This window comes from Acanthopagrus latus, chromosome 18 (assembly GCF_904848185.1).
Source record: "Acanthopagrus latus isolate v.2019 chromosome 18, fAcaLat1.1, whole genome shotgun sequence".
Taxonomy (NCBI): Eukaryota; Metazoa; Chordata; class Actinopteri; order Spariformes; family Sparidae; genus Acanthopagrus; species Acanthopagrus latus.
Genome location: NC_051056.1, coordinates 30,000,771 through 30,014,664, shown reverse-complemented (window position 1 = coordinate 30,014,664; position 13,894 = coordinate 30,000,771). Strand labels below are relative to the sequence as shown.

Here is a 13,894-nt window from a genome sequence, read left to right as displayed (position 1 = left end):
TTTGAGACAATTTACACAAATAAAGCACACGAGATGGAAATCTCACGCGTGCTGATGAGAGCAGCCGGGAGAATCCGACACTCTGAACCAGGTGAAACAAGTCGGTGACCTTTTGAGAGAAATGTTTCACCGCTCTGGTTTGTCTCAGAAATCCTGTGCAGCTGCTTCCTGGAGAGAATTTACATATGTGGCATTTAGCTGGTGCTCTTATCTAAAAGGGATTTACAATAGGCAGCATTTAAGTGTCTCACTCAGGGACAGACACTGTTTTTTTGGTTTGTTTGTTGGGGGATCTGACACAGGACCTTTCTGTAAAAGGATGCATATCTTAATGATTTCCTCGCTGTCATTAGCTGCAGTACAGAATCAATGGATAAATGTTTCTGCAAGTAATTCTCTAGAAGTCCATCAGGAGCCTAAAGAGAAGCCTGACTGCCCTCTTTTCACCTATTTATTATCTACTTTGGAATTATTTCCCCAGTCTAGTCTGACCCACAAAACAGGGTTTGACGAGGATCTCTAGAGATCTGCTACCCTACATGTTTTTATCAAAAATAAACTGAAATGAGGCGACGACTCCATCCATCTGGACGCAGGAAAACAGAAGCTGTGCAACTAGACAGCGTGAAGTATGAACGCAGAGGCTCCATCTTATAAAATGTTTGGAAATGTTTGAAGACTGTGCAGCTGTGTGATTCATTCTCTTTACCGACTTCTCTCTTTTCAGAAAGCTCCGCTAGGCTGGAGTCCGTCCTGACGCAGGGAGATCCTGTATCCCACACACATCTTCAGCACCGTACACACAGATTTACAGGAACTACCTTCATTTACATTTATAATTAAGTTTCCCATCCAGCTGAGCTGCAACGCTCTCATGAGGTGACAGTGTTAACATCAGGCTACACTGCTGCAGAAGTCAGTGGAAACAGTAATTATGACAAATACAATGATAACTCAACAACAACATGCACAGTATGAATTATTACAAATGCACATAATGCATTAGGGATTAAAGGATAAGTTCGCCCAACAATGAAAACTCTGATGAGACTCAGTGAGATTATTTTCATGATTTAAAAGCCGAAATCTTCCCTGTAGCTGCTGAAACCATTGCACCAGTCTGAGTTTGTGTTGAGGGTGTAAATGACATCTTTTCAAATCAGTTTGCAATCTGGGCACATTGGGAGACTTTGACTATGAGCTGAATGGAGCTAGAACAGGTCCCCATGTAGTTGTTCAGGAGGATGCTTCAGTGCCGTTTTGCTGTGAAGCTCCAGAAATGTTCTGTTAGCTATGAAACTTCAATTTTGAGTAGATAATGACATTATTTTTCATTTCTGGGTGAACATATCCTTTAATAAACATTTTTAACACCTCAGGCAAAACACATGATGCTAAGTGCAGCACGGAGCAGAACCAGGATGAGGAACATCAGAAACGTTTTATCAGTGACATTTTCACATGAAAAAAAAAACACTTTTCATAGTATTTAATTGTTCATATTCACACATTATTCTAATAACTGAAACTGAGTTCAGACTAACAAATGCAGCACAAACACCGAAAACAACATTTGAACTCCGTGTTGACAGTTCCAGTGATCCTCGTGGTCGTAGAGCTGCAGTTGATCAGGGAAATTGAAAGCAGCAGTACCTTCGTGACTTTCAGCTGCTGCTGACGTGACACTGTCTTAGAGGCTGTTTGAGCATACAGTAAAGAGGTGATGTGAATACATAACAAGGCCGTTGGACACACGAGTTGCTAAGCCAAGCATATACTGCCATCGGAGCATTTCTGTGGGAGTTAAAACTGCAGGGATCGGCCCCAAGGTCAGTAAGAGTGCTGAGGCCGGACACTTTGACTGCATCAGCTCACGTCAATGGCTTTCAATGAGCGCCGACGTTGCGCTGAGCTCCTTTTATTTTTTTGTCCTTGGATCAGATGAAAAACATGAAACCCATTCAGTCGTTATGTAAGTAACTACAAAGTAAGTCATTCAAAGAAGTTACTGAGGGAAAATATTCACTTTCATCTGCACAGAGTCTGAAAACTTCAAAACTTTTTTTCCCCCAAATTTTGATTCTGTTTTAAACCGATTCTTGCTCTGAAAGTCGGCTGTAATGAGTTCCTGTGTTAAGACTTAGTCATGTTAAGTTTATAAAATGTGATCTCAAAACGTCACAGCTGGGAGAGCTGTTAAAGCGTGTGACTGTGGAGAAGTGTTGTCAAACTCAGGAACATATTCACTCGCCAACACGCGGAATCGTTTCCAGCCGTCTGCGTTGAATCTATTTTTATTTCCGTCGCTCTCTTACTAATGATGCATCGTCCTGAGCTGCGTACCGCTGGGTGGTTTTTGTGTTTCCAGCTGAGCAGCCGTCGGTTTATGAGCCCCGCGGTCATCAACACAGACTCAAAATATCCAAACGGTGCTTCACAAACACGCTGCTGTAACAGAAGTAATGTGAAGAAACATTTTCTGTGTATTTCACTGAATTTTCCTGCATCTTCAAAACACACAAACATCAACAGAAGTATACTGTGATTGAACATGTGTAAAGTAAAATAATGTGTAAATCTGGAACTGAATAAAACTAAAATGAAGTGAAGACAGTGCTGAGGGTAACAGCCACTTTACCCATCATGCATTGTGCTGAGTTGTATTTGTTTAACGGAAACGTCGGCTATTGTGAGCATTTTTATTTTATTGTGAATGTGTTTCTGTGACATCACGCAGGAGTTGTTTCGTCCCTCGCTGTCAGAATATTACGGTTTCTTTTTGTCGCGATTGTTTTACGGTGTAGAAAAATATGCTGAGACAGAACACTGTTGATTTATTGTTCCTCAGCTGGATTATCTTTTTTTCTGCGTCTCCCTTCCTCTCTCCTGTATTTCCTCCACTATCAGACTCTTTCAGGCTTGACATTATTTCACTCTCACCTTTCTTCTCCGTTTCGTGGCAGAACTAACTGTAATGGCGGCACCGCGGTCACGGCTGTTTCCACTGATTGGTTCAGTCTGGCTGGAACCAAACTTCTCACCACCTCGACCTCTGACAGGAAATGGCATCCTCCACACTTTTTTGCGAGACTTCCACATATTTCGAGGTCTGCCAAAAAAAAAAAAAAAAAAAAAAATCATCTGCCACCGAGCAGCCGCTGCCTTGGAAAATTGTGGCTGACCTGAAATCCACTGTGGCATTCGGAAAATAACCTATTATGTCGCAGAAGTCAGATAAAAGCGTGAAAATTCCCCTCATGATGCACAAATATGACGATGAGTCAACAAACAAGACAGCTAACAAACGGACTGCAGGTAGCGATGGTGCCATGGAGCTAAAATGAATCACTATACTGTTAAAACCAGCCGTTGATTCTATGATATGATCTGAAATTCTCTTCTGTCCTGACGAGAAAATCAACATTTACTCTGCATGTGTTTATCTCCGAGGCTAGAATAAGGTTGTAAAAGCACAACGCGGGTGTGTGAAAGCCTCGTTCACAGTAAACGAGCTTCCAATAAGCCCCGTGGCCTCTCCTCCCCCACTGCTCCTCCACTAATCATCGCCCTGACTGTCATGGTGGTTGTCCTGGTGGCCTGTGTGGCGGCCTGGTGAGAGGTCATGTTGGATTAGAAGGCGCCCTGTGTGATATAGGTTACTGCACTGAGCTACTGGCAGGGTGCAGGGGGTGCGGGGGTGGAGCACACACACACACACACACACACACACACACACACACAGCAGTCACGGGGGTTTTGTTTGATGCATCTCCTGCAGATTTCAGAGCTTGTTGTGTTTCAGCATCAGATAACGACCAGGACTGTGAAACGTTTAATGCATTTTAAGAAAAAGCAGCAACTAAAATGCCCAAACACCACTTCATGTCTTCTGAAGGTTTCAGTGATTAATAATTTAGAGTAATGTCGCCGCTGAAAATGACTTATAATTCTGTTTTGTGTCTCTTTATTTAAGCATGAATTGAACATCTCCCTTTGCTTTGCCTTGTGCCATCATTATACTTTACTCACAACCTGGCACAACATCTGATTTCCTCCCAGGAGAGGAGCATTTTGTCTCCTTGTTACATTAAACAGGTATAGATCTGACCATTGGGGGGCACTGCAATGCAGAATCACTTGTTTATGACTCAGTCAGAGCTCTAATAAGTCCTCATATAAGTCAAATTGTACCACATTCAAATACATACAGTCATTCATCTGTGAAAACATCTGCTTCTCTACATCTGTTCATGTTTCGTCTTCCATTTCAGAGCTTCAGTCTGACCGTGCTGCGTCTCAGGTGTTTGTAGTGACAGACAAAATCTCTCTCCCATGTCTGTAACCATGGCAGCTGCAGAGAGGAAAAACAGAGGTCTTGTTTTCTGATTTTGTGGGGAAAAAAAAAAAAAATCCCAGCAATGACAGGTTGGCTCCTGTACGTGAGCAATCTTGGGCTAATTTGCCACAAACTTCATTAATACGACCCTGTTGTCGCAACATAAGGTCGCCATCTATCTTGCTTCATTAAAGCCGGAGACAGATTTCATACGTGGAGTCTCGCAGTGATAGTCAGGGGTCGTTCTCTGAGCGGGGTCGCATGAATAATACATGGCTGGTTTGGCAGATTAGGCGAGGTCAAGCCTCGGTGGAAGAAGCAGATGTGTTAGTGTGGTGATGGTCAGGAAACGTGTCGGCAGAGCGAAGGGAAGGTGCCGAGGATGCATCTCGACCTGCTGCGAGTCCTGCAGGGTCATGAGAAGAACAAAGCTAATGTGCTGTAACGTTCTCTGCTCTCTGCACCTGTAAACATTTACTGCATGGGTAATAATTCATGTCTTTGAGATCAAAAGTGATGTGTGGACTGACTGTGTTCGACAGAGATATTGGAAATGTGTAATATCAAGTTAATATACAAAATAATCTGCTAAATTGCCACACGAGGGAATGATTTGATCATGTGGGAGCAGGGTTGGTTTTTGTGTGAGTATTCTGATGTATTCTAAATGTCTATGAAAAAGCTCTGTTTACATACAGTAATGAGCATTTTCTTTTTTAATGGTCAAAGGCAAAAATAATTAGACATTTCTATAAATGGCTTTAAAATGCTGTTTGGTTGGAACTGGGTAGATATTCCATTAAGAGGAGGCACTGAAGGTGATGAGGGAAAAACATGTGAACAAATATCAGCATGAAAGTTTTCTGAGATTTTACGTTAATGCCTGATCTGATAAAATATGCATTAATATGCATACTACCCAAGAACTGAAATCTGGACATTTAAAAGGCAGGTTCATAATGTTTTATTCATTCTGACATTGACATATTAGAGTCAAGTTTTCAGGAGAGCAGAATTTTGATATCTCTCTCGATCACTCGGCTGTAGATCAGTAAATCCTGTCAACAGCCTCATAAAGAGCAAACAGTATTTGCCGTGTTTCAGGAGAGTTTTACAAATCAAGGTATGAACGATGTGAAAACACTGCAGATTATACAGCAGATAGGAGTAAACCTGGAAAGATTTGTATATGTAAGTTTGTGAAGTGAAGTGAAAGTTTCCTGCTCGTGGCAGAAAACCTCATGTTGAGAAAACGTGTTTCTGTGTTTTATAGATTATAGACAGAAAATAGTGAACAGGGTCAAACTTTCATACTTTCATACCTCGAGACTTCCACAGCTGATTACTGATTACAACTTAAAATCTCAAAATTGGCCGGTGTCTCTCCTTAAACATTCAGATTTTCTGGGTCTTATTTGAGCAAAAGTTCCTTTTTGTTGTAATTACCACATTTAAACAATCCATTTTCTTCAGGCTGATTCTCACAGATCACCTCATTCTACAGAACATGTGCGCACATTAAATCATATTAATTCATAGCCGAGACCTCAAACTTTCATTTCCTGCTCGCTGGAATTATCTGACATAAAGTGCTCCAGGGAAATAATGCAGAGAAAAGTGCCAACCGAGCCCGGTCGCGCCTACAAATGTGTGACAGAACTGCAGGATTTGGTCAGAACCCTCCAGGCAGAACCTCACAGCTGCACGCTCTCTGAGTACTGCCACAAAAATAACAAACAGTGTTTAAGAATCCAAATGCGTGTCCATCTTTATTCACAGCAAATGGTGAAAAGTCATTTGATCGTCTTTTATTTCATTTTATTTTAAACTTTGCGTGTAAATTTCACAGACACATGGTCACAACTCACAGTGACCCACACACACTATCTCTCACACACACACACACACACACACACACACACACACACACACTACAGGTGGGAAGATGTCAAACAATACACTAGTTAAAGGAGTGGCAGTGTCACATGACCATCTGGACAGGAACACGGTGTCTCACATACCCACTTATCTTTTCAAGAGCAAATCATAAGAATAACCAAATCTAATAAATACTTTGTATATATTTATATATTCTATATATATATATACGTTTAGCTTTTCTCTTCATATACATGCATCTTTTTTAACATGCAAGGTAATTACAATGTTACACTTTGCATCCAGGCTTAAAGAAAATGCTTGAGCGTATTAAACTCAGACTCCCACCAGGCGAGGGCGAAAAAATCAAATAGCTATTTACAAATGCTCTTTTATAGATCTGCACATCTTCTGCTCGCTCGTTAAGAATCAATGTCTGTGGATTTGTTTTACACACCATCCATCACAGCCGTTTATCTGCAGTCCTGTATTCGCCTCTCGAGTACCATTATCAATTAATAAAGTATTTCAATACAAGATGCTATAATATCCATTTTAGGTAAATAAAGATTAAGTTATAATCATTTTAATACACAAACGATGATACTTTTCTACTTTTATGTGAAGATAAATGTAATAATAACGACACACTGTAGTTTCAGCTTGCTCCCAGCCATCGTTCTGATTGGCTAAGACTCACTTCTCAATGTTCACTTTGGAATTAAACTTTTTTCAGTGATCAATAAAGATATTTAAGGGAGTGAAGTAGTGGATTAATAATACAAGATCAAGATTCAAGATAATCACAAGTATACGGACCAATAAATCACATTAAAGAAGAGGAAGGAGAAGGGGAAGAGGGCGCGGGCGTACAGGTCGACCCGTTTGGCAGCAGAGGGGATGACGGGTTTTGGGGGAGGAGGTTTCTTGTTGTTCTTGGACTGGGATTTCCCGGCAGCCCCGGCATTATCGATCGGCTTCCCGTAGCAGTCAAAGTTCGACAGCTCAAAGTCCCGCGGGAGCGAGCCCACGATGCTGAAGTCGTTGGTCCGCAGGTCCGATTTAGACGTGCACACCTTCTTGCAGCGGTTCTCAGCCACCTGGGTACAAGAGAGCGACATGAGGGGAGACAGAAATGATTGTTAAATCCTGCAGCGTTCATTCACCTATCTGAGACGCACAAAGTAAGATAAGATTATGCAAACAGTCTGAGAGCGCTGCTGGCAGCCCCCGAGGCAGAGTCACCGCATCAAAGGGGTATAAAACTGAGATTACAGCGCCGAGAGCCACGAACTCTGACTGCTGGTACCAACAAAGACTATTTCATACTGCAGAATACATATTTTTAAGGAAAATGTTGATTAAATGTGGTTATCTCTAACTTCACTGTCACTTTTTCTCCAATTAAACCTTATCTCAGCTGCACACTGGCATACAGAACTATGTAGGCGCCCAGATGAACAGTTTTCAGACCAAGGAGCGCTCAGCTGGTAGTAAGACCGAGCAGGGACCCCCACTACATGTATGGTATAAAATTAAGTTGCATATTAAACTGAGCCTACATTAACATGTCATATATAAACAGGTCAGCTTCACCCGCTGCAATATTTCAATCGAGAGTTATTCTTGGATTGAAAGACTTTTTGTATTGACACTGGTCCTCGACAGGACTGCAGATTTAACTGTTGTGATGGATGGTGTGTAAAACAAATCCACAGGGACTGATTCTTAACGAGCGAGCTGAAGATGTGCAGATCTATAAAGGAAGTGTTGGTGAGCCTGTAGAGGACTGTAGTGATGTCCGTTACACAATCATGAACCTCCACCCTGTTACTGATCGAGTCGTGTTTTTGGATCATTCCACAAGTTTCCTCGTCTTCTGTCGCCTGTTTATGCATTTTAAAGTCTACCTTGTGAACAACGGACATTTTCAGTTTCTCTGACAAGACAGCAGAGCTCGTCTGTCCTTGGTTAACATTCACATCTTCTCTTTATAGATTTCTTTATAGATTACAGACCAACTTCCATAAATCATCATGTAAAAACATCCCAGACTCTGTAATGACACACTGGCCAGAGATAACTGAATGCTCCACTTTCACCAACGACTGTCTGACACATTAAAAGCATTGTGTGCCTGAACAGTAGCGTCATTTGTTTCTATACATCCCGTCCACGCTGCAGGCAGGTTTCATCAGAACTGTGAGGAACGTGAACTGAAGCGCTTCACGGACGGCAGGACACGATTGAAAACAGACCAACCTTCAATCCTGTAGAGAAGCTGTTTGATCGTGAAACTTGGACAGAACTCACGCTCACACAACAAAACTGCTGTTATTTTAAGAGAAAAACCAAAGATCTTCGGAGACAAAATTAGATTTTCTTTGTCCTCTACGATGTTGCCTAATATGGCTCCTCTTTCATCCGAGGTCTCGTAAACCCTCGACACCCTCTACGTTCTCTCATATCGGACAACTTACATGAAACAGCAGAAGGATGCAGTTTAATGTCATCCCAAAAGAAATCCCTTTCATCATCTTCCCTGAAGGCCTGCGGGGTGAACAGGATCTAATCAGACTATGGATGCTTACTCACTGAAGTCATTAAGCTCATTAGAGCTTCATTATTTTGATTTGGTTTTGACAAGAAAACCCATTAAACCTCAGTGGAATAATGTAATCCTCTTAAACCGAATGTGCCTCGGACAGACGCAGACCGAGAGGTAAATTAATTTCAATTAGCCGAACAAGTGGAAGACCCGCACAACATACGGCATGCCTGACGTGCACGTGAGTGTCCGACTGAGTCCTGACTGTGTTTACAGTGTGTGTGTGTGTGTGTGTGTGTGTGTGTGTGTGTGTGTGTGTGTGTGTTAGGGACAGTGCCAATCTTTTTTTTCTAATGAACAGGTTTCCGTGTGTTGCATTTTGATGAGATCATTGTGCCTCAGGTGCTGTGTGTTAACGAAGGCAGGAGGTTCATCACAATCATACACATTAACACAAACATGTAAACATAAACACACACACACACACACACACACAACAAGGTGATGTGGTGCTTTTTCATGGTTTTAAAAACAGACTTGCCTTCATGTGCAGATGTCAGTCTGAGGAGATGAAACTCTCTTTGGACACTTGGAGTTGCTGATCAGACTGTAAACAGTGAGTGATACGTGGACGAGGAAGTCTTGGCCTGGATACTGAACACTGACCGTTTCCCCCCAGAGGCCAAATCATCAGATAGCTGATGGGTTGCTGTTAACCAAGAGCCCAACAGGGAACTGCCTAGAAGTCTAAATTACTGAGGCGGGACTTCACCTCTCACTGGAACTAAGACAAGTTAAGATAAGATTTTCAGTCCAGTTCCTGGTGGCCCTGCCCTGAATCTAACACGCTCACCTGCCCTGAAACACCTGATTCCTGTGTCAGTATCAGGTTTCGTCTGAGCTTGATGACAAGCTGATTATTTTAAAATGGTGGGGAAACATCTAAAACATGCAGATCACGGTCCCGCAGGAACAGGACTGATATCACTTAGTTAATTTAACTGATTTCAGTAACACTGTATGATGGTTTGGTTTGACTGAGAGAGAATATACAGTAACTTTCTTAATCCATGAATGATGAACAGCACATGCACACACACACACACACACACACACACACACACACACACACACACACACACACACACACAGAGTGAAGTTATCGAACCAGATCTACTGACATGCAGGGTGCTGACATGAAGCGGCGTCCCCCCGGTCCCGTTGACCGTGTTGTTCTTGGCAGCGGGGCTCTTTCCAAGTGCCTTCTCCTTGGCTGCCATCTTGGCCTTCTCGGCCTCGATGCGCTTCGGGCTGTTGAGCATCACTTGAACCACGGCGTACTCCACCAGCGAGGCGAAACCAAACAGCAGGCAAGCGATGAGCCAGATGTCGATGGCCTTAACGTAGGACACTTTGGGCAACTCCGAAGCCAAGGAGGTGCACTCAGAGGACAGAGACAGCACCGAGAGGATGCCTGGAAAAGGACGGAGGATGCGTGACCTTGTCAGTCAGAACAGTGAAGACAGGAAGTTATGAAATTATAAGTTTGAAATTATAACTCTTCCACCACCCATCATGAATCTTTTCTTCTACACTCTGTAAATCATTCCTGCTTTGTCCACTTGTTTCATTCAGTTCAAACGACTGTGCCTGTGTTTCGTTGATAGCTGTGACTGCTTTGTGGAATATAAACTTCAATTTCAACAAAACTCCACTCTTCTGGTTAAGAAATACATTTTCTGAAATGCAATTTTTATTTTAAAAACAGGCAGCCATATAAAGCCTCTTTAAAAACATGTCTGAAAATCATTTTGATAAAATGTTTATGTAAAATAATCGTTGCAGAAGAATCATTGTTCTGTTTTGTATCTGTTAACATAAGCTAGGATCAGAAACTTGGAATGCCATATTTAGTGGCTGGATGTAATAAATAAATATTTATATGAATAAAGAATAAGTAAAACATGATAATAACTACGACCTGGCGTTTGAGGTCGACTTCTGGTTCTTGACAGTCATTTGGAGATTTGGTGCTACGTTAACATTTCAGTCTGTGACAGAAAATGATCGAGAATCAAAGCTCAGCTCGGATTTATCATGAGATAAAACATGACCATGATTTTCAACATAAGTGACTGATAAGATTCTTCTTGTTCTGAGAAAAAGCATTTGATTTGTCTTCTGCTGAGAGACCACAGCGATACATTTCCCCTTCAAAGCCAAAAACACAGAACGAATTCATGTTCCGGCGTTCACAACAGCTGTAATAAAGCGCTCACAGCCACACAGTGTATCTGAGAGCATGACTGCAATTAGAAATTCATGACCGCTCCTTTATTAGGACATCTCCACGAGCTTCAGACAGCCTCTAATGATAGTAATTTTAAATTGTTTTTATCTCTGATGGCTAACAGGATTACAGGTTAGAGACTGGCCCTGCACAGCAGCTCCGTCAGGCTACAGCAGGAAGAATTACTACAACCTCTTCAGAGGCTATTAGAGGCACCAATGAAGGGCTTCACTCCCTTTTCCTGACTGTAATGATTCTTTAGAGAGATAATAAACACAATGTGATGACCGATGGGTTTCGCCTCCAGGCCTCCTAATGGTGTCTCATCAAGGGAGGGTTCGCACGGGGTTCAGGATTTCTAATCAACTCCCACTCTGAAATAAACTGTTAAAGAGCATCGTCGACCTGAACGCCTGCCTGTTATCCACGAGTGAAGGTAAACATGAGAGGTGGCGTGACTAAAACAGATTTGTTCCCCGGTGACACACTCGGCTGCTTGTACGAAATCAAGCTGGCCTTCGTATCGGACAGAAAACACGAACAACATGTTTCTGTAACGTAGCAGTCAACCCCTTTTTTTTCCCCCTGTTAGCTTGACAGAAAATGAACAAAAATACACAGTTCAATTAACACATGGACACGTACAGTGCACACAGTACACGGACACACACACACACACACACACACGGCACAGAGCAATAAATGAGAGTGGTCCCACACCTGAGAGTCGACTGACCTGGACTGATCCCATTTACAGAGAAGTCAGAGGAGGCTTCCAGGAGGAGTTGGAGTGATGATGGGATGAAAGTGGTGATAAACAACTGGAGGGAGGATGGAGGAGAGGAGGCAGGGGATGACAGGAGCGGGATAACAATGGATTATCTCATCCATGCTGCCGTGCACACACAGAGGTGCCCATGTGATTCTGTACGTGGGCGACTGACATGTTACACACAGAGCTGAATTATGGAGGAGGAGGGAAGAAGTGGAACAGCTTCAGCAAGCTTTGTCTGAATTTTTAATAGTGTGGGTCAGTTCTGCCGCGTCATGTATGGGAAACACATAATGGATGAAACTGTGTTTGTCTACTTTAACGTCAGCTGCAAACTTTAGCATTCTTGGCTAACCAGCTTCCTCTGTGCAGTTACCTACCACTAAAGCAGGAGCCTGTCATTGACTAACTTGAGAATGTAGCTGCAAACATTAATGAGTCAACTGGAGACAAGTCACAGCAAGAACCAGAAAGTTTCTATCTTTGATTTTTTGCTGAAAACACACACAGGTGATGTGAGCGAGAACCAAAACAGTAAAGCAAACAGGAAATGCAGCTGCAACGAGACACGAAGCTACAAAAACCTGAGAGGAGCCGAGAAGTCGGGTGATGATTCTCTGCAGCTTCATCACTACGAGCGACACCTTCCACCTGTCACACTGTTTTCTTATTGTCACTTCATCTACTGCTTGGATACAAGATAAAAACGATGTTTTAACTGTAACAATAGATCATTTTATCTTTGTTGAAGTCAGATGTTTTTTGGTAAAAGTAGTAAAAGAAAATGCAGTTTTCTTGACAAGAATGTGTCAAAATGTTAAATCCACAAGCAGCACATTGAGACACGAGTGTGATGACGACATTCAGTTCTCTGTTTGGTGACTTATAACGAATGTTTTATAGGTGAACATGCTGCTGAGCCAGAGACCACAGTTACAGACTGCGCTCCAACATTTTGTAAGCGTGACAGTTTTGCGGTTTGTTGGGCCAAAAACAGGATGTGTTGGATGAGAAGTCGGGACGTTTCCACCATGTTCGTGCTGACAAACAGGTATTCAAGTCACAACATGTTGTCGACTGACCCAAACTAGGTGGTTTCTGTGACTAATCCTAACCAGACAATAAGCACAGGGCTGTCATAAGACAAAACTGAAAATATAACCTGAAGACACATTAAGTTAAGAAATGTTAAGCGGTTTGCAGACCGCAGTGATCGAGCTGAGAAATATTCTTGGCTACAGAAGGAAATCAAGAAACTGGTGAACAATGAAGATGTGCTGAGAGGAGTGAGCTTAACGACCTCATATCAACCTTGACTTCCACTCTGAGCCAAATAAAGTGTATAAATCTAGTCTGGGAGTTTCTGTCCCTCGTCTCCATCGCACTGGGCTGTTAAACCAGGACAACGCCAACAACCAGCACTGAGAGCGAGAGCGGCTCTGGAGTTCGCTCATCTGTTTCTTGCCTGTGATTTATTCAGTGCGTAAACGAAAACACAAAATAAATTAAGCGCTACCAGCTCTGAACCGTTCGTGTGGCCCCCCAGGGCTCGGGCTAACAGTCGAGTAATCTCGCTGGACCTTCCTCGGGCCAGACACACTGTGAGCCTCTCAGGTTTGGAAACACAGCGCTGCTCCTCATGCTCCTCAGCACAGGCCCTCATTAATTGGGTTAATAGGGATCAGGTGTGGCTCGTTGGCCAGCTGAGTGGCTCCTGTTTTTCTCTGCCTCCTGAAAAACCCTGGCTGCCCACGCTGAGACACAAAAGGGCCCGTGCTCATTTCCGACCATGAACCTGCATATTTTAAACACAAGTGGCCCAAACTTGCTAAATGTTGTTAGGATTTAGTGGTGGCACAGATCAACCGGAGAAACCAGTTCGATAAAATGTTTGTCTTTCGGTCTTTGGGTGTGTCTGCAGATCAATGACAGACGAGGAAATCAAACATAGTAACAATAGGTTAAACCTCTGTCTCCTCATGGACCAGCAAGTAAACAAATATATTGATAAATGTTCTATACTGCTGCTCTGCTGTGGGTCCAATCTGTCAGTGTCAGCTACATCCACTG

The 13,894-nt window shown here is 42.7% G+C and overlaps 1 protein-coding gene across 1 annotated transcript in view; it reads right to left on the bottom strand.

The window, feature by feature from the left end:
• Positions 1–6,137: 6,137 nt before the first annotated feature.
• Positions 6,138–13,894, bottom strand: part of glrbb (glycine receptor, beta b) — a 30,618-nt gene continuing 22,861 nt past the window's right edge. Inside the window, exons 9-10 of the mRNA XM_037078192.1 lie at positions 9,944–10,236; positions 6,138–7,314 (exon numbers count right to left, since the gene is read on the bottom strand). Coding sequence (XP_036934087.1) covers positions 7,018–7,314; positions 9,944–10,236 — 590 coding nt within the window. The 3' untranslated portion in view covers positions 6,138–7,017. The remainder of the gene's footprint in view (positions 7,315–9,943; positions 10,237–13,894) is intronic.